Here is a 20,711-nt window from a genome sequence, read left to right as displayed (position 1 = left end):
TTTATTTAATATCTGAAATCTTCCCTTAACTTCTAGCCTCCCTAACTGTTAATTTTAATAATACACGAAAAAGTCAAGAGGCCATTTTTATGCAGAATTGTATGTTTTACAACTTTTATATATTATTCGAAACTTTTTTCTAGCCCTTACCTGTTTTGAGTCATCTTGAAAAACCCCTTTGCTTTATCTTTTTTCACCCTTGGCCGGGGGTTGAACAAAAAATTACTGTCACTTACTGTTGTAACATACCTCAAACAAACTCCTATTAAAAATTCAGGCAAGTTGACTAAAATTGTTTTCAAATTGCTAAAATTTTCCAGATTTTCTTTTCTATCATAAGATCACTCGGTAAGTAGAAAATTATTTTAGAAATGGTTATATTGTGACATGGATGGGGTAAATTGAAAATAGTAATTATTTATTTAAAAATTGTGTTTATTTGGTATAAAGGAAAACATAAAATACATAGAAATTATGTAAACAATAGAAGCTCTAAACTAATAAAGGAATAAAGTGTAATTGTGTAAATAATACCGTAATAAAAATACATAAATAAAAAAATACTAAATAATATTACCGTAGGATATTTGCTATAATTTCAAAACAAACCCTACATATTTATACCCTTATGTGTAAGTAAATGCAAAGATAGGAATACCATGGAAAATAGTCAAGTCGATGTGTCGTATTTAAAGAGACACTAATAAGTATTACATATATTCGTAAATATAAAATATATTAAGCTTTTTTAAACAGACTCTGTTGGACTCTGGAATTCAGAAAGCGCATGAATAGGGTTTTGAACCTTCTTCTGCGATCCCTTCCTTACTTTGGCACGAACTTCTTCTGGTTTTTCCGGTCTCACTAATGGTTTCTTTTCTGGAGCTTTCATCTTCCATACAACAATAGGCGACTGAAAAGAATCGGAAATTAATGGGAAACTTTAATACTAGATTAATATACTTACAGCAACAGTGGCCTGTCTGGGGTATTTAGTGGATGCAACATATGAAGCCTTTACAGTGAGAACAACGGCATTCATCAAATTTTTAGCTGCTTGGATAAGAGAAGTAGCGCTATCCAACTGAAAAAAAGTCGTTATTAATTATGGGAACCAAATTTTCCAGAAATGTACTTTACCCCTGATACAATCAATTCTCCACTAATATTTTGTACGTCAGCCTTTACTTTAGAAGTAATATTCATTTGGTGGCAATAGAGAGCGATACGTTGCAAATATGCTAACAAATCTTTCTTAGTGGAACTTTCCGGGCACTGCTCAGCAATTTGTCTAGTGAGTTTATCCAATTTTGTACCAGCTTCAGAAATCTTCTTGGCAGCATTGATGACATCCATAGTTGTCTTCAGTGGGCCTCGACCCCTATTGGGACGATTAGTGTTAATATACTTATCATTTGCAAGAATATAATGGGTACCTTGTGAAGTCTGTCATTTCCATCATGATCATGCACATGTGTTTCGCAAGAACTATTATATCGTTTCCAGTGTCGTCCCATTTTGCTACTTCGCGGTCAAATTTGAGTTTTTCGCTGCGGAAGAACTCCACCTGTTGCAGAATCTTCTGTTTGTCTTCTTCTGGCATTTTACCCATAGCTTCCTAGAATCACACATAATTCCAAAGTTAATAGTCTCACTTTCAAAACATGGTGAGTATTAAATTACTTACTCTAGCAGTTGTAATTCCACTGATATCTGGATATTCATCCACACCATGTTCACCTGTATGTGCACTTGCTAAAAAATAAAACAAACTTAGAAACGGTTCATAGAAAAAATCTTATTTAAAACCTACATTTGCTTCTTGTTTCTAAAGTGTAGTTTTCGTCAAGCTCAACATCTTCCGGATCCAGATCTTCATCAGCCTAAAACACGTCAAATAAATAAGAAATTCAATTTATATCTGAACTGTATACATACCCTATTCATCAGAACAGCCCTTCTTATTTCCCTCACACCATCGTATACCAGCCTTGAAGCATCGATAAAATCGTTCTCATCCACTTCTTTTGGAGGATTACTGCCTAAAGCTTGTACGGCAACTTGAACTCGTTGTGTAAATTTCGGCATTACTTGATCATTAAGAACCTTTACCGCTTCCAAAACACATTTTGTATAGATACAAGGATCGTAATTATCCATTTCGGCAGTCACAACATTGCATACCCTGTTAGAACGACCGCGAATACCACTGGCCGTACGATCTAATGTATCAGCGTCACCTTCTTGAAGGGCTAGGACACATTTGTTGACATCTTCTAAAATATGGTTTTCAGAAACAGCCAGAAAATCATCTATGGTCGTGATATCATCCACAGCCTCTGTGAGAATACGAACTTGGTTCTCCCAAGATTGTTTAAAAGCATCCATGTTTTCTTGAGCAACTTTGCTGCGAGGTCTCGCAACAAGAATACGTGCAGCATTTATTACTTCGGGACAAAGATTGTCAATTTGAGCAGCAGCATAACGAACCATTTTCACACCATCCTCATTATTCGACATGCTGCACACAAGGTTCGCAACTTCTACCAATTTGTTAGAGTGTTCTGTAAACACAACGGCATACTCTTCTACTTCTTTCTCGTTCCCATTTTGAGCTGCTTTAATAAGGACTAACAGCGGAATGTTTGTATCCAAGAAACTAAAAGATAAAATTATTTAAATCGTAATCTTGAAGGCTACAATTTTCTTTTACCTGTCTGACACGTGATCAACGACAGCTTTACGTAGCTGTCTTCGTAAATCTTTAGTTTTTCTGCCCATGTTGTCTATGGCTCTGCCTAAACTTTCACTTTTATCTTTATTTCCCATCTGAAAATATTGAATAGTATATGCAAACGAAATAAGTGACAGTTTAAATAGAAAAGGAAAGAGAAACATTTAACACTTGGGTTTATCTGATGATAGCCCATTTCAAAGAGCTTTGTTTAACATGAATAATAATCAAAGCAAAAATAAATGATGAATGTAAGAAAAAGCTGAAAAATGAGTTGAGGTAAAATGATTCAAGGTTTTGTACATTCGTGTATAATGAAAACTTCTTCATAATTTAATGAATAGAACTTATAATTTTTATTTGTAATGTTAAAAACTAACATGTGATTCCTATACAATTTTAATATTTTACAAAGAAGTTATCATGTCTTCAGCAAAAAATAAAGAAAAATATTTTCAAAGAGTAAGGTATCGGATATATGTTTGACAGAAAAGAAAATATGTATAAACATTCCACTCATACTTTATGAACCTATGATGTCAAAGTTATACTCACATTATCATTTCATTTATGATATTCTTTATAATTTTTAGTGAATAGAAGACATTATTTAAATAATTATATGCTTTGTTTTTTTATTTGAATTTGTATATGTAATTCTACCCAAGAACATCAAAAAATTAAATTTATTTAAAGAAATGAGTTACAGACGGAGATATTTTAAAGAAGTAAATATCAAGTAAAATTAGATTTTGTGGCAGTTGATATAAATTTTACATTTATGAAATCTAAAGTTTACAAAGCTAAATTTTTTGTTATTTGGTCTCTGTTGTGTAACCGTTCAGGTTTATGTATTCATGTACTTTTAAGTAAATAAAACAATCTGGAAACATAACCATATGTTTAAAGAGGGTATTAAAGAAAGGGGCTACATCGAAAAAGAATATACATTTAAACAGTTAATGGGATACATAATATTTACCCTTGTGATTCCACGTAATACTTCCAACTGCTGTGTATAAAGTAAAAAAGACTTTAAGCCAGAAAGTACTCGACTCAAATTGTTGAAATAGATTTCTATCAAAAGTTTAGTAGTTCATTTTATATTGTATTATTAAATTAATCATTTAACGTTCAGATTATTTTTCTTAAAATCACTCAAGTCATATACTACAGGTAGAAAAAGAAAAAGTGCAATAAACAAACTCATTATAAACACATTCCAATTATATATATATTAAGAGAATCACAACATACATGATTCTTACAGTTATCTACCAAACTTTTGAAATGTTAATAAAAGAGCAGTCAGTAAACTTACATTAGTCATGTATTCTGATAATAAATCCTGCAAAGCTTGCCGGACCGCATTACATTCAGCTACAATTCTCTCACGCCTCTCGTCTCTAGTGCAGCTGGAGTCTGCCATTAGAGCAGCACCACTAATAATGCTTTCTAATCTTTCTTCTAAAGAGGGTCTTGTGTGTACTTCATTATACGCTAAAGGCTCCATTACCATATGATCCTAAAAATATTTCAATTGTTTTATTCAATTTATATTCCTTTGTAGAAAACTTACATCAAAATCGTCTAAAGCTGCAGCTAATTCGCCTGGTCCATCGTATGGTCCAGAAGTAGGTTGTGGAGTCCGTCCTTGGGCAACATCATTGATCGTATTGACAGCTTCACATACTTGTTTCAAAACATAATCTCTGTTTGCTTTAGCAGCTGCCAGTTCTGGATGACGTACGTAAACTTTTGATGCTGTTAACAGCATGGTGGAGTGTTTCTTAAGCACTGCTCTAGCTGCAGCAAGATCATCTCTTAACTGAGGGTCTTTTAGTTCCTGTTGTCGTTTAGCTGCCTGATTCATAAGCTCGTTGGCATTCTGGCCAAAAGTTTTTATGTTGTCCAGGAGTTCCCCATGACTTGAAGCATTTTTCAGTTTTTCTAAATCGTTTTCTACCACATGTAGGGATTTGAGCAACAAATGTACATCGACCATGTCAGCAAGGATTAGTAGTCTAGTCACCGCTGACAATAAATTTCTAGCTGCGCGCACCATGTTTCCTCTTTTGAGCGAGGAACAGGGATCTTCAGAAAATTCTCTTGCTGCCATACTCATGGCATTCCCTTATAATAAAATAATATATTTCTTTGGAATGTATGCTAATACAGTGGAATTTGGTTATTACAACATTCGAGACACAGTGAAATCACAACGTGCTAAATGGATGACATTGTAACATAAATTTTGTACCTATACACGGAGGTATTCACGTAACATTCTAATTCCTTTTAATTCTTTCACTTTCATACTTGATATACTCTAAAGGTGTGCCATCAAAGTAATATGTTAGATAAAGTCAAGAAACCACAAACTGTTTCTACCAAATATTAATAATGTACAGGATACAAAAAAGTATAGCTTGAAATTGCGAGAACATTTTTGGAAAGTTTGGCCACTACCAAGTTAAAATTTTTTTCTCGTTTTGAATTGTAATACTAATTTTACGCAAGTAAAACAATAGGCTCAATGAAATGGAATGATATTTATTACAAATGATCGTAATAACCACAGAACTGAACAAGATAATTCAAAATCAAGTCTTTGTAAGCAGTAAGTAAAACGGAAATTTATATTTTATCTACTTATATGAAACCAAACTTTAGCTTAGCAGTATGCTGTAAAATTCGGAGATGTAACAACCAAATCCACTGCATATTCAAAGATTATTTTTGTAATATATTCAAACTAAATGGAATATATAATTTTGAAATAGCATTACTGTATAATATTTTTAATAATCTTCATAATTTAAATGTTCATGTTTATATTATTCATGTTACTATTTAGGTCGTATAAATAAATTAATACTGTCGTAATGAGATGAAGTTTAATCACCCGTGAATTAACTACATACTATTGCAGTACTTACCTGTTTTCCGTACTTCTTCTACAGCTGCTAACATTTCTTCAGTTATATCAGGGTTTTCATATGCTATCTGTTCACCCTTTTCAATGAAATTTTCGGTGGCTTTTTCAACGGTGCTAACAAGAGCATTGGCACGTTTAGATTTACCCTTCTTCTTTTTGCTAGGTCCCTTTGTATTTACAAGTGTAGTTACTTGTAAAACCAAGGGTTCTAGTGTTTTTTCTACTGACATTGTTCTTATCTCTAAGTTTTTGGGGTCCCATTTTAAGCCAAAATGGTCAGTCATGGTGGATTGAGCTTTCTTTTACACTGTATACAAACGAAATCGACTTACTGGTGATTCTTTCAATAAAAATCTCTACGGCTCACACTCTATTACTCACAAAGCAAAAGTAAAAATTTCTACTTGTTTATCTGGAAATGATTCATAACTGATAACTGTCGAGGTGTGACAGTAGTTCTCTGAACCACTCCTACGCTTTGACAAATGACAGAACAGACAGTACCACTGTAATTTTAATTGGACTTTTACAATGTAATTAACGTCTAGAGCAACATAATTTAGGTAAACAGGTATTAAAAATTTAGAGTAATTCAAGATGTAAGTACTTTGAAATTTGTGTTAATAAAATAATAGCCAAAAAAACTTTCAGTGTTGTGGTGACATCTTTCAGCGATTAAGTGAGTTAATTGTTAGTACTGAGAAGGTACGTGAAAATCTTCAGGGCGCTTATTTTGAAAAACTTATAAAATGTTAATTTGGATTTAGTAAGACAGTTTTTGTTAACTTTGGAACTAAATTAATTTATGTTTACCGAGGAAAATGCTTGCAGTAAATTTGATAGGGAATTCATTCAAATTAGTTCGAATTATTCATAACAGGTGCCGCTGCTATAATTAAATAACTTTTGTCATGTAGGATGAAGCAGGATATCATGTAATAAAAATAAATTAATCGTATAAGTTGATTTATATTTTATCGTGTTCGTGATTGTTGCAAGTACAAGTACTTTAAATTATTACTAAGTAAGCGTCAAACATTGCCGGAAGTTTTAAAATTTGTAATGTGTAATTTTGTACAGTTAGTTTCTTCTATTAGTTACATCCACATACAAATTATTTTATTTTATTCATCTTTGTTTATACTAGCCAACAGCGAAAGTACTCTTAAACAACTGCACGTGGTAATACAAATAAACCATTATATTGCATAGGTATAAATACTATTCCTATTATTTTTTAAAGCTTTTTAGACATGGAGAACGTTCACCCACGGAAACTTACCCAAATGATCCATATAAGAATTTTAACTGGTCTGGAGGATGGGGTCATTTGACTAACGTAAGTAAAGCGATATAGTATAAAAGAAATATTTTATTAGGATTAGTAAAACTTTTATCGTATTCCATTGGTCAGAGGTCGTCATATATATCGAATGAATGAAAGTTTGCAGAAAAAATAAATAAACACAAAATTAAATTTACTTATTTACTTAAGAGATTATAATAATATAGATATAACTTAATCTAATTGTTAGGATTAAACAATTCATTTGACATTAAATATACCTATTTTTTGAAATAATTAAAAGGAAAAATATAAAATTAAATTTATTTTCTAAATTACATACTTATTAAAAGTGTATGGATTGCAGAGAGGTAAATTACAAATGTACAATCTAGGACTAAAATTAAGAACACATTATAAGGATTTTTTACCTGAATTGTATTGGCCTGAAGAGGTAAATGTTACTAGTAGCTACGCCGACAGGTGTTTAATGAGTGCTGAATCACTAACAGCAGGTCTTTTTCCGCCAAAAGGACCACAAGTTTGGAATCATGACTTACTTTGGCAACCACTTCCCATTCACTATTTACCAAGAAGTCAAGATAATGTGAGTAATATTGTTTCAGTGTTCACTCTGTATTTGCGTTTTTAAAATCTGAAAATTTATTTAATTAAAAATTAGCTTTTCAGTAGCGGCTTTGTGTTCGACTATCCGGTTTTATTTTCTAGATGATTGCTATGAAATCTAAATGTGATAAATACGACGCAATGTTCAACGATGTTATGATCTCTCAAAAAGTTCAAAATATGTTGTCTTCAAATGAAAAACTGATGGAATACTTGAGTGATAACACTGGTATGAATGTGGATAGTCTCGGCATTGTTGAAACTTTGTTTAATACATTAGAAATTGAAAAATTAAATAATTTAACATTGCCTTTGTGGTTAAATGCTACACTAATGGAGACCATGGAAAAGTTAGGTGCTCAAAATTTGGCATTGTACTCAGAAACCGAGTTCATGAAGAGAATGAAAGGAGGTAATTCTTTTGCTTATATTCATCATTTTTTCAGTCTTTCAGATATATAATTTTTATTTTGTCTAAATTATATGCAGGTGTACTGTTGAAATACATAATAACATGCATGGAAAAATCTCTGCAGGGGAAACAAGAACCTTTGCTGCAATTATACTCTGTTCACGATTTAACAATTGTACACGTTTTAAGGACTTTAAACTTAGTCGATACAATTAAACCAGGCTTTGGAGCCTCAGTGGTATTTGAATTGTATTCGGATGGCCAGGTTAAGGTAAATTCTTTCTTTTATGTGTTGGTATGTCATCATCAATTAAATGACACATTATTTTTAGATAATATATAGAAACTCCTGGGATGGAGCTGCAGAAGAAAAAAATATATATTCTTGTATTTCTCCTTGCCAGTTGATCGTTTTTAAACAGGCGTTAGAGCCAGTCTTACCTACAGATTGGATGGAGGATTGTAAAATTCAAACTGCCTCTTGAATGACTTAAATTATGAACAGTGTAAAAACTGAACTCTAGAAAGGCTTTTGTGTGTTAAAAATGTGTTTTGTATTATGTTCACTAAAGAAACAAAATAAAAAAAACAGTTTTATGATAATATATTTATTTAGTTAGAAATTCCACTTCACAATAATTAATAATGCATTGACGTTATAATAAAAAACATTTGATATGTATAATTAACAGACCAGCCTTATTTAAAATGTGTTTAATAATATGGGAGGTACTTCAGATAAAGAATATTTTCCATCGCACACCAAACACAAACATTTCCACTACCAGTCGAAAAAATATATTTGTATACTTTATAAATATATATATTATATGTATATATATTATATATGGACTAAGACTATATTTTTCGCGTTGCGGATGTGATTGTGCTGGTATTTATAATAGATGGCGAATGTTGTGCTCTGTCGTTGTGATGGTAAATGTCAGGTCGTTATCTTGAAGAGCACATCAGTCGGCACCGAGACATATATGTACAAAGATCACAACTTCTATAACTGCCAGGTTAACGATAGCTTGGGGGAAAGCGCTCTAGGCCCTTGAAAGCGCTACTCCAATCAACCCTCGTTCACCGTTTACAGTTAGCAAACCTCAACCGCCAGATGGAAAAAGCGCGGTGGAATCGGCCCTTTGTTACCCTGCACCAATTGTAACAAAGTTTTCACGCCCTCGCTGCTTTCCCGGTCTCGGCGCGAGATTTTTAGAGATCCGGCCCAGCCGGAAGTCTACGCTTAAAACTAAAGTAGTGCCACATAATTGTTTTGGGAGTCGTATCTTAATTAATCTGTAAGTGATCACAATTATGACACAAGATACAACCCTTTAAAACACTAAGAGTAACATTAATAAAAACTATATTTCACTAATAAATATAAATTTGTGTTTCTTAAATGCGATCACACTTCTTAACTTCTAGTAATACACCTATTATGATATGTGCCGTTTTCTCCAAAGTATAACAAACTTTGGTGCCATGATATGTATTCATAAGTCTGTATATTGGCCGTTACTTTTTCGACTACCTTCGAGACAGGTAAGGAGTCGAAACTTACGAGTAGAGAGACAAAAGGGAGTGACAGGGGACGGATCATAACGGACTCTGCTGCTGAATAAGGAAATACAGACAGACAGACAGACTAATAAGGAAGGTAAGAGTAAAAAGATTTACTTAAAGGTAGGTGTGGTTGGGGATGAGCGAAGAGGTTAGCAGCAGGGTCAAATATGGTTCAGTCTAAGAATCCTGTGTTGACTAGTTTCTCTAAGAAGAATTTCACATCTCCGATTTCGGAGTCCTTGATGCCCAACGATTTCAGCATTCCTAGGTCTCCGTTTTCTACGGCCATGAAGACGGAGCGCAGGTGCTCTAAGTCGGATCTCATCAAGTGTAAGGCTGCGCCGAAATCTTCAATCGTTTGTGACTCTGGAACGAATTGCAAAATAAAATCACTTTATGTTGATTTTGGAACCAGTTACAGGTAAACCAAACTCATTCCAGCTCTCAGGCTAGATCTAGAATGCGCAGTGACAAAGTGTGGAGTGGAGAATATAGCACAGAATATTACAGAAGCAGAACTGAACATTTCCGTCAATATCAAGCCGCGAAGTTCTTTTGTTTGCACTGAGATAACTTATTAATTACTAAATAGTTACTAAAAATGGTTTAAAAAAGTGACAGAACTTTTTTAAATCGTTTTTTTAGTTTTTTTTTGTTCTAATAGCAATTAGCAAAGGTAATACATTTCTAAAATGTTAACTTGCTTTGTGTTTATTTGCTTTTCTCAGTGCGAGATATTTCCGGTTAGGAAAAACTAATAAAACTATGTCATAAAATCAACCCCTCGGTCGATCCCTTCAGCACAAGAGACTGTTTTTTTATTCCCTTTTTTGTTCAACTTAAAAATGAATAAAAAGTAATTACAGATACAGATTCAATATTTCAACCTCGCCTGTCAATTAACAGGTATTGAGTATTTTCGTTTTTGTTTATTGTATAGATTAAATTTGGTTGTTGTAATTTTTTCCACGTATTATTCTGCGACTGTGGGTTACCTGTAGCCTGCATCTTCATCTCATTCTGCATACGCTTGGCTTTTTTTATTTGCGCATTTTAGGGCTCAAATTAAATTTATATCCCGTTGTATCTATTTGCTGACGTATGAGCTAGAAAGCATGCAGCAATTGTGATTCGTGTGGGCGATTAAATGATGAACTTTCAATCATAAATGGTTATTTTGTTTGTTGATTACCTATATTTAGAATATACGTCATTTTTCTGTACCTATAAATTACCGTCAGTTTTTACCTGATAACGCTATTGCGACCTTATCGACCCCTCCAAGGGGCTTGAGAGCATCCCTTGCTTTGCTCCCGAAGAGTTTCTCGAGATAGTTGGGCCCGTGACTGGCGAGGAGGGATTTTAGGAAACTCCCGGTTTCCTCGACGGGTGGCCTCTTTGCTGCAGTGCAAAGTCGGGAGTCCTCGTCATAACCGTCGGGACAATCCGGAGCTCCGTCGCAGAGGTATTGGATCGAGATGCAGTTTCCATCCCCTGGGCATTTAAATGGTTCGTACGGGTGACAAGCATCGCCTGAAAATAATCAGTGGACTATTTATAACTCCTTACATAACTGTTGCAACGTTGTACATTTTCTATGATCAAAGTAAGCGAATATCCACAGGAATATAAACAATCGTTTTATTTTCAGAAACGACTCAAATTAGAAAGATTACAGAATTTTCGTTTGGTTAAATATGCAAGAAATGATGTTTATTGCGATACTATTGAAAATAACATGGAATGCAATAACTACTAGCAGTGACTATAAAATTCTTATTATAGTCACTACTACTAGGTACCTAAATAAAATAATTCAAAATAGTAGACCAGGGCGGATCTGTTTTGAGGTGGATGTGAGAGGGGCAACCAATTTTTTTCTGGATTACCTTCAATACAACTCACATAATAAAAGTGTAGACCCCTAGATCTGAAAATTCGAAAAATTATTAAAAATTTGTTCAAAAAATTATTTTGCGAAAACTATTTAACCGATTTTAATGAAATTTGGTGTGCTATTTTATTATACTCTAAAGTTTTTTTAGCAGAATTAGAATGCCCTCGGAGCAATTCAAATATTTTAAAAAAATTATCGGAAAAAACTTGATTATTTTGCCTTTTTTTCATCAATTATTGCTATTTTGCAACATCGGTAATAAATCTTAATATTCTTAACTTACAGTATATTGTGCAAAATTCAATTCTTTTTTTTCTCTTCAATATTCTTCCAAAATGCATAGGTTCCAAGATATAAGTAAAAAAATTGTTTAAACATTTTTACAATTTTGAGAATGTTCCGGACCTGGCCCAGATCTAGGGATCTACACTTTTATTTATGTGAGTTGTACTGAAGGTATTCCAGCAAAAATTAGCTTGCCCCCTCGTACATCCAAGAAGTGGAATATTCGACAGTGCGGTTACCATTTTTGAAGTAATTAAGATGCTAATTCAATAATAAACTCCTTCTTGTGAAGCTCTTGTAATGAATAATTTTCAGAATGGAATACACGTTATATTCTATTCACGGATATCGATTATGGAGATAAAAAAAACTCGTGTTCAAAGTTAAAGTCGTTAATGTGGTAGTGCTGTGGGGTGCTTAGATAATAAAGAAGTGAGAAGGAAACATGCCATTTTATCGGAAACTGGATATTGCTCCGATTCCAATAAAGATATCTTCCTACACCCTACCACGGTCATAGGCGTTGACCGAGGATTTTCAACAGGTTGACAGGACCGTACATTATTTAATTTGCGACATAAAACCCTTAAAAGATTAATAAAATATGGATGAATAATGAAGTAAAAAGTTCACAAGCGGTAGAATTTCGTACTTTCATACATGTAAAGTTAGACCGTTTGCCGAGGGTCCGGAAACCGTTATTCCTCTGTTCTCCTTAATTCGGGACGACAGGTTAAGGGTGGCTGATATTCATATGTCCAGGGTACTTCACAAAGCCTAATATATTCAACCCGCGTTATGTTGAATCTCCTTACTGACGCACCCAATGTGGTTTGCGAACTTGAGGAAAGCAAGGAAACTTAACACATTACCAGTCTTCTAAGCCGTTCAAGAAAGGTCAGATGTGGGTCTATTTATTTTGGCATACCCACATTAAGTTTATGTTGAACTTGACATTTTAGATTTAACTAACAGGACCCTGCAAACTAATACGTACATCTAATTCTAAACAGAATATTCAAATTAAATTAATTTATTCTCGTTAAGAAATATCCATTCTTAATAAAACTCGTTTTCTCGGTACGAGACGAGATGGTGAATTATTAACTTGTCGGTTTTAATTTTCTTTCTTAAGGTTACTTGTATTACGCAATGCTGTTTATTTTCCATTACGGCGAATTCTAATAAAAAGACGTCAATGTCCTGAGGGACTTCCACTGTAGAATCGGGGCTTCAATTCTAAAGTTAATTTTATTATTTTACGAGTATCAAAATCCTATGCATACAAATCTTTTGATGCCGAAAGCAAATATCAGTAATCATTGTTTTGGCCTTCCCAAGATTACCGTACAACTTTTACATCGAAAACTCGAGAAGGTACATCAATTATTATTAACGTTGCTGCTTTGCTTTTCTTTAGACGACTTTAAAATACTCATAAATGGATAAATTAGGTTATTTCCCTGGATTTTCTTCAATATTAACGCGAATAAGGTGGTCTCGAAGGGGCGTAAAGTATCACTTTGAAAAATTAATTAGAAAGTTGAGTAATTTTACGAACTTTGAGGAGATTTCAAAGTTTCAGGTTCTCCTTCCTTGAAAATAAAAAAATCTTATTAAGGAAAATAAATTGGGTATTAACACAAATCCTTAAATGGAAAATTTCTTGTACGTCTAACTTTCTAGTTAGACTTTTTAATATATACAAGCAATGTATATAATTTAAAGCGCTTTAAGTCTCCAAAAGTTTGTAGATAAAAGTTAATTCTACATTTAATATAAAGGAAAAAGCCGAATTACGTTCGGGGAATAAGTAGCTTAATATAAAAAACACAGGGAAGTTAATATGTCTCCTTCATTTCACTAATAACGATAATTTAACAGTTTGACAGTTTGATTACAGAACTGTTCAGTCCATTTATCATTTGAATATATATTACGTACCCTATATACTAAAACAAGTTCATTCCAATTTCAGAAATTGTTTGGCATTAAAGAAAGTTAATTTATAAATCTGACATAAATCGTCTCACAAAAGCTATTTCCTGTTTCTTATTTGAACTCGGCGAACCAAAATTCGGTGCTCCTGCGACTTAACAATGTTACAGTCGTCATTTTCCCATGTCCTTATTAAAGAAACTCATTTTGGCGTTGTTATCGGGCGCCAAACCTATTCACCAAAACACAAAAGAAAACTTCACGGAAGTATGATTATAAAAAAAAACATTTAAAAACCTTATTGCTTAAAAAATGAATTGTATGGAAACCTTGGCTTTGAAATAATGATTTTCATATGAATATTTTATTACTGGCAGGATATAGTGTATCACAATGGAATGTGAAGTGGGTACGGTTTATATTTACAGCCAACCATGGGGAATATTACTTAATGCAAATGTGGAAGAAAAAACAGCTAATAGAGTTGATAAAATCAATCTCTCGATTTATCTCGACATTTAATTTTTTTAATCCTCGATAGTTTTTTCGTTGCACGTTTTTCATAACGCATGTTCATAGGTATCATGCATTATGCATTACAGCAAATTATTTGAATCGTAACATGAATCGTTACAGAAACCGATTCACTCCCTCCCCACTCTATTTATGCTATCCATATAGGTATATTTTACTTGTTTGATAATAGGTTCTTTCCCGTTATTACAATTTAAATAAGAAATAATACCAGTTAAATAAGTATATTGATTTTCGATTTAAATCTCTATTACCCGCAGAAGAAAAGTTATAAATAATTTAAGTAATTTTAACAATAAATTGTTGTAAAAACTGTAAACAAGATTATTTCAAATCTTATTTGTTTATATAACAATATTTAATATTTTTTATAGATTAATATTCTTAATTTTTCTTAGTTTTATGAGATATTAAATATGTACCGATTTTATTTTATTTTTTTTTTTTATTTTTTTCAGAGATGGATTTTAAGAAGAAAGTGGAACAACAGTGAGTAAGTACACTTTTGTTCATTTTTTATATACTTATCGTTAGATACTTAAAATGTTTTTAAACGGTTTACTTCACATTGGGATAAATTGGATTTCTTATTGAAAACACGGTTGAAATAATTTTTGAGGAAATCGTACTGGTATTTTTGATTATATGAACAAACTACTAAAAGTATAGTCTTTCCGAAGTCAGTTGAACATGTAAAAAAAACGCCTGGCAATAAAATTTAATGAGTTTCATAGGGGTCCCTAAAAAAGTTTTCTGAAGAAGGTAAAAAATTATAATAATTTGTATATAATGTGCAGAAAATTTCTATTATACAGGGTGATTCACAACTTATCCAAAAAAATTTGGGAATAGATGCGGCATGAGATATGGAGTAAATATTGTAAAAAAAAATTTTGTAAAATCCTTATAGTTTCCGAGAAAAAAATTACTAAAGTTGTTTTGCTTTCAACCATTACATAGCTGGACAACTGTAGTCTCTAGCGTCATTCGTAATACGCATGGAGAGCCACGTGGCCTCAGCGACTCAGAACAGTGAAATCCGATGTTTACAAGAGTTTTTTGGTAGTTGGTGTCAAAAATGGCTTGCGTGTATAACAACTTGGAGTTGATGGATATCGTTTTAGTTTATGGTGAAGCAAGAAAACATTTTTATTATGGTGAAGCATTTGTGTTATGGTGAAACAAGACAGCATTTGTGTTAGTTCATAGAAACTGAGTAAGACGGACCCAAATGTGTTTACACGTCGGTGGACAAAATTTTGAACAGTTGTTGTAACATCAGGTATGTCAAATTATTTTATTATTTAAAGCCACAAACGAATTTGAACAAAATCAGTTGAGTTTGCTGATATAAAATAGGTGCTATAAAATTCTATTAATTCCTTTCCTTGCGAAATTCTTTCAAGTTTTTGTCTGTTTTTATCACTATCGCCGTGACGGTCGTATTGCGCCAGGTCAAGTTTTACAGTGGACCAGTTTCCAGTGCCGTACAGAAGTGTATTTTTAAATAATTTTCGAATTGCCCTTTTTGATTTTTTTCTTTACAAAATTGTATTTGTAAGACTCCCCTGTACATCCAGATTTTTTTTTTTAATAAGTTCTGAATCACCCTGTATGTTTATTTGGCCAACAACATATTTTAATTATTTATGTCCTCGAACAATTTCATTATACTGATGGTAAATTTCGTTTTGTTCAGTTTCAAAAGGACTCCAAAATGCCATGTTGTAATAATATTATTTCTCTATAGAAGGTGCCTATAATAAATTAAAATTACCTGAATCACACCAAATTCAGCATTGCTCAAAGTGGTCTCGAACTAAACACTCAAACAAATAACGCCAAACGATACCTCGAGAGAATCGTTATGTTTGAACAAAGACGCTAATATTCATGTGTACATTCATAAATCCCAATCAGATTACCGTTTCATCCGAAAGGGGCGATGTGTGGGTTTAATGAGAAATTACAGCGTTATATCCATTTCTGATTCCTTTTAAAAATAAATCGCGTTCGCGTTGCAAATTTGCGTATGATGTATTTTAAGTTAATTAAAGGAAGGGTGTTTTTAATTAAGTTTGGAACGTATACCGGCTGATAATAAGCTTACATTTAATTAACCCGGGAAATCAATACCGGCCATTTTCCAACGTACGTACTAAATGGACATAATTAATTAGCGAAGTTTAATTTAGTTGATGGTGCACATTTAACAATTACACGAAATATGTCATTTCAGTACGCCGTTATGAATTATTAATTTAAATTCAACTGGGTATCTTTCGCCGTAACGCCTTTGTTCTGAACATTGCAACTTGTGGAAAATGCAATATATCATCTGTGATTGCTACGCTTTGATATAAAATATAATTAATTCATTCGGGATCAAAGTAAACGTGATGTCTTTAAAGAAAACAAAGAGGATCAATTTCCAATACCAATAAAAGCCGGGAGAAACGTGCCGTAACTTTTCTCAATAATCCGAAAGCTTCATGTGTCTTCAAAGAGAAAATAAACGAGTATAGACATGTCAAAGGCTTTTGAGTTTTTTTTTAAAGGTGATCATCTCAAAATCAAGTCGTTAAGTACAGCGTCTGAAATTTGTCGTACAAATCGTTGCCTCCAGCGTTTCATTCCTTTTTGATTTGAGAAATAATTTTATTATATTTTTGTACTCTGAATTTATCGATATAAAATAGAAATATTGTGCGACAGGCAGGTGATTAACGGAAAGGTAGTCATTTTTATTAAGTAGCGTCGAAGCGTGGTAAAATTAGTAATAAAAATAGAATTTAGCTCAGTTTGCTTTACTTTCATCGGAAAAACATAAATGCTTCATAGTCCTTCTTTCGCCAGGTTCTAGTATGTTTAAGCAGCGCTATTAAACATCTCTTTGATGGCATTAATTCTCATTCGCTTTATTTTTATGTCGTATCCTTTCTGTATAAAACTAAACGTGGTCCTATTTTCGCGACTACCTTTTTTAATGAGGGTTATTAAAATGCATGGGGATGATGCTGTGTTGTACGTGTTGAAATTATTTTAATATATCCTTACATATTTGGACATTTCACTGCCACAATCTGGGGCATACTCGGTTATTTTTATTTTATTCGTTTTTCTGTATATTCACATTAACTATACGCTCAAAGATGTAAGTTTAATCTTTTCCTTTTATTGGATATTAAAAGTTATATTTGTTAACGTTTCGAGAATCTTGACGTCTCAAAATTAATCAAAATTAGCAAAAGTTAAATATGATATAAAATATATGACTCAATTATTTCACATCCAATCATTTAGATTAGTTTCGAGGATGTCAAATACATCAAGTCGTTAGCTACAATTTTTACGATATTTCGTCATAACTTTTTTGAGATTAGGCTCTTTAGAGAATATGTACCTACTTAGAACTTTTTAGAAAAACTCAATTGACTGTTCCAGTCAGGTAGGTTCTATTTTTTATATACTTGGTAACAAACTTTTTTATAAATTGAAATTGTACTAATAGGCTGTTGATTATATCCAAAAAAACAGGGTTAAGAGGAACTATGACGTTCAAGCAATTTTATTGCATGAATCGTTTTAGATGAAAAAACCGCGGAGTGCTATTAAATTAGAGGGTGGGAATTATTAGATAGGGGTGAAAATGCACCCCTTTCAGTTTTTTAATTGTAGTTCGGAAACGAAGTGAAATTTCGCTATAGTTCATAGGAAAATTTTTTTAGAGAATTCAATTTCCAATCGAAATAGCTTATTTAAAAAATTTTAAAGGAAAATTTTGTGCAAAAAAAATCGTTAATAAACAATTTGAAGAAAAGCAAAAAATTCGATTTTCTGATTTTTTTTTTACTTTTTTGCCTCTAGTTTTTTTTTTGTGAAAAGGTAGGTAGGCATTGCTTTATAGATAGAAAAAAGTAGATAAAATTTCCTTCAAAATAAGAGGTTGTAAAGTATTTTTGGATGAAAATTGACTTATATGGCCGCTTAAACTTACAAGTAGCCAATTTTTCGCATTCATTTTTGAACATCTTATATATTAAAGAATAGAAACTGGTTGACTTTGGGCCAGTCAGTTGCTCAGTCAGTCCCTAAAAAATGGTGCCTTTTCAGCGATTTTAACAAGAATACATTTTTTACGTAAAATGAAATTTTACATCGTAATGTATGACACATGGGAAGGTCGTAGTTAGCATTTTCTACAGTTGGTCAAAAATTAATGACTTGCGTATTTAGGACCCTCAAAAAAGTGCCTGTACCAATCTTTTTGCGTTATATTGTTTTTTGGAAAAGATATGGGAAAATTTAATTAAAAAAATTTCTATTTGGCGCTTTTTATCTCAAAAATAAAAGACGCTCGTGATATAATCATATGACAAAATATTCTATATTTCGTTGTCGAGTTACAAAAAAAATGTTTCTAATTTATTTATTTATTTTTTTTTTATTCATGGTAATTCGGACCAATCAATATAAATATAAATAATCGTCACAATATATCTAAAAGACAATAAAAATATTAAAAAATTTCAGAATATTGTATATTTCGTTGCTAAACTTTCTACTAGTAAATAATTTGTGTAATATTTTACGAATTAGGAAAATAGAACATCAAAAACAAAAGACGATAGGCCCGCGGTTCATAAGAAACGATATTCTTCTTTTTTGATGTTCTACCAGGCCTTGCACCTTTTTTCAAAACACCCTGTATTTCGTTATCCAGTTAGAAAAAAATGTTTATAATTTTTTTCCATGACAATTTGATTAAATTTATTTAAATATTAATAATTATTACAGTGTACCTAATTATTAAAATGAACAGACCAAAATATCAATATCAAAAATTTTTTAGAAGAGTTTGTTGCTAAACTTTCTACTAGTAAATAATTTGTGTAACATTTCAGCAACTAAAAAAATAGAACACGTTATTAAACATTATTTATTGCAATGCAGCGAGGTTGAATGCAACTAAAACGAGTTTCCTCGCAAGGGTGACACATTTTTCATGTAACCGAGCGGCGTATTACCATTTTAATGGCGTCTCACGGTTAAGACGGATTAATTCGAGGATTTGTATACTGGGAGGTGGCGAAGAAAATAGAAAAATGCATTTGAAAAAAAACGTAATAACTATCGATCGCACTGCTGCGACAACTGTTGATGCGGCTAGCCAACAAGTGCCCCTGGACCGGGAAAAGCGGGGCCTGACGGCCGTGAAAACTAGTTCAGGCGGTTCCGGCGGACTTACCCCTCTTCGAGCTGATGTGTCCGTACAGCCTGCTGAGGTCTATGGCCATCACCGCGTACGGTATGGCAGCACAAACGGCGACGATCACCATAACCAGCAGAAGCGGGTGAGGCGAGACCGCCACCCGAACCATGGCTGGGGCACAAAATCGACACTGTCGGGACGGAGGCAGCTCACAATAGAAGGCCTCCCTTCTCTTGCCATTACTTTATATCCACCCGATCGCGACCGACCCGTTAGGGTTGCCGCCAGTGGCGGATTTCGCGCCAGGCTATCCGGGATCTACGTAATTCGCGGGGGCCTACTCGTCAGGGGATCCACTGGCTCCGTATTTGTGTACAAAGGATAAAGAAGTCACTGCACAATTAGATCGCAATTTATTTACCCCCTGTTTTTACTCTAATTTTCTTAATAATTGCCTTTTTATGAATAGACTATTATAAATTATTTTGAAGCGTAATTTTACTTATTATTCTAATATTATTTGTGATTATACAACACAAAATGTATGTTACGATGTAATTTTTATAATTACATCTAACACTGCGAAGTAGATGTATAGTCAGTTATATAATCACATTATAATAATACATTTTATGAAATAATCACAATGTGATTTTTTATTTCATGTACAGTACAGTTAGAAGATTACTTCAAAGAATTTACTTAAAGTGTTTTGACATAGGACGTATTATACTCGATTTTCTGAACACTCTATACTAGAAAAATAAGATTTAAGATTGCCTTCTTGCATCAGTCTTCATTTTTTCCTTATCTACTTTCGATTAGGCAACAATAGTTTAATAAAAATAACCCTTTAACAGGTGGAAAAATATCAATAATCAGACAAAAAAAAACCTTAAACTATATTAAAAATAAGAGAAAGAAACAAACTGCACTACAAATAAATAACTTGAGATAATAGCTAATAGCCTAATACTCTATATGTATAGCTACTTTCCACTTCAAAAATTGAAATTTTGATTTTAAAATACATTATTTGAGGTTATAAACAGATTTGTTTTATAAAAATGTTGTGTAAAATAATAAATAATGGGACTTCTCTTGAGTATTTTCGCGTTTTTTTAATTTATGAGCACCCTGTCTATCTAATCTAAGTTGTTTGTATGACAGTCTCATTTTTTCGAGGAGCAGAACTTTTTGTAAAGAGACATTTTTCGATGAAGTCAAAAACAAGAGTTTCTCCTTTTGTCAACTCCATCCGTGGACACACTGTATAT

At 32.7% G+C, this 20,711-nt stretch overlaps 3 protein-coding genes across 3 annotated transcripts; 1 reads left to right on the top strand and 2 right to left on the bottom strand.

Annotated features, from left to right (window-relative positions):
- Nucleotides 1–417: 417 nt before the first annotated feature.
- LOC108916921 (catenin alpha) lies at nt 418–6,160 on the bottom strand. The gene is made up of 11 exons (XM_018723255.2): nt 5,674–6,160; nt 4,314–4,867; nt 4,056–4,259; nt 2,714–2,829; nt 1,939–2,659; nt 1,814–1,883; nt 1,688–1,755; nt 1,437–1,618; nt 1,141–1,381; nt 968–1,084; nt 418–913 (listed from the first exon to the last, which is right to left on the bottom strand). Exons 1-11 carry the CDS (start codon nt 5,954–5,956, stop codon nt 749–751), a joined length of 2,721 nt encoding a protein of 906 aa, XP_018578771.1. The 5' UTR covers nt 5,957–6,160; the 3' UTR covers nt 418–748.
- Nucleotides 6,158–8,599, top strand: LOC108916104 (prostatic acid phosphatase). Its single transcript, XM_018722307.1, has 8 exons — nt 6,158–6,180; nt 6,259–6,271; nt 6,324–6,377; nt 6,916–7,011; nt 7,325–7,564; nt 7,687–7,996; nt 8,074–8,267; nt 8,329–8,599. The coding sequence occupies exons 1-8, from the start codon at nt 6,158–6,160 to the stop codon at nt 8,479–8,481; spliced, it is 1,083 nt and encodes a 360-aa protein (XP_018577823.1). The 3' UTR covers nt 8,482–8,599.
- Nucleotides 8,600–8,605: 6 nt separating this feature from the next.
- LOC108916922 (IDLSRF-like peptide) lies at nt 8,606–19,637 on the bottom strand. The gene is made up of 3 exons (XM_018723257.1): nt 19,471–19,637; nt 10,817–11,101; nt 8,606–9,934 (listed from the first exon to the last, which is right to left on the bottom strand). The coding sequence occupies exons 1-3, from the start codon at nt 19,601–19,603 to the stop codon at nt 9,741–9,743; spliced, it is 612 nt and encodes a 203-aa protein (XP_018578773.1). The 5' UTR covers nt 19,604–19,637; the 3' UTR covers nt 8,606–9,740.
- Nucleotides 19,638–20,711: the final 1,074 nt, after the last annotated feature.

Source organism: Anoplophora glabripennis, unplaced genomic scaffold (genome assembly GCF_000390285.2).
Source record: "Anoplophora glabripennis isolate ALB-LARVAE unplaced genomic scaffold, Agla_2.0 scaffold2, whole genome shotgun sequence".
NCBI lineage: Eukaryota > Metazoa > Arthropoda > Insecta > Coleoptera > Cerambycidae > Anoplophora > Anoplophora glabripennis.
Note: the sequence above shows the minus strand (reverse complement) of the source record. Positions and strands in the feature narration are given on the sequence as shown.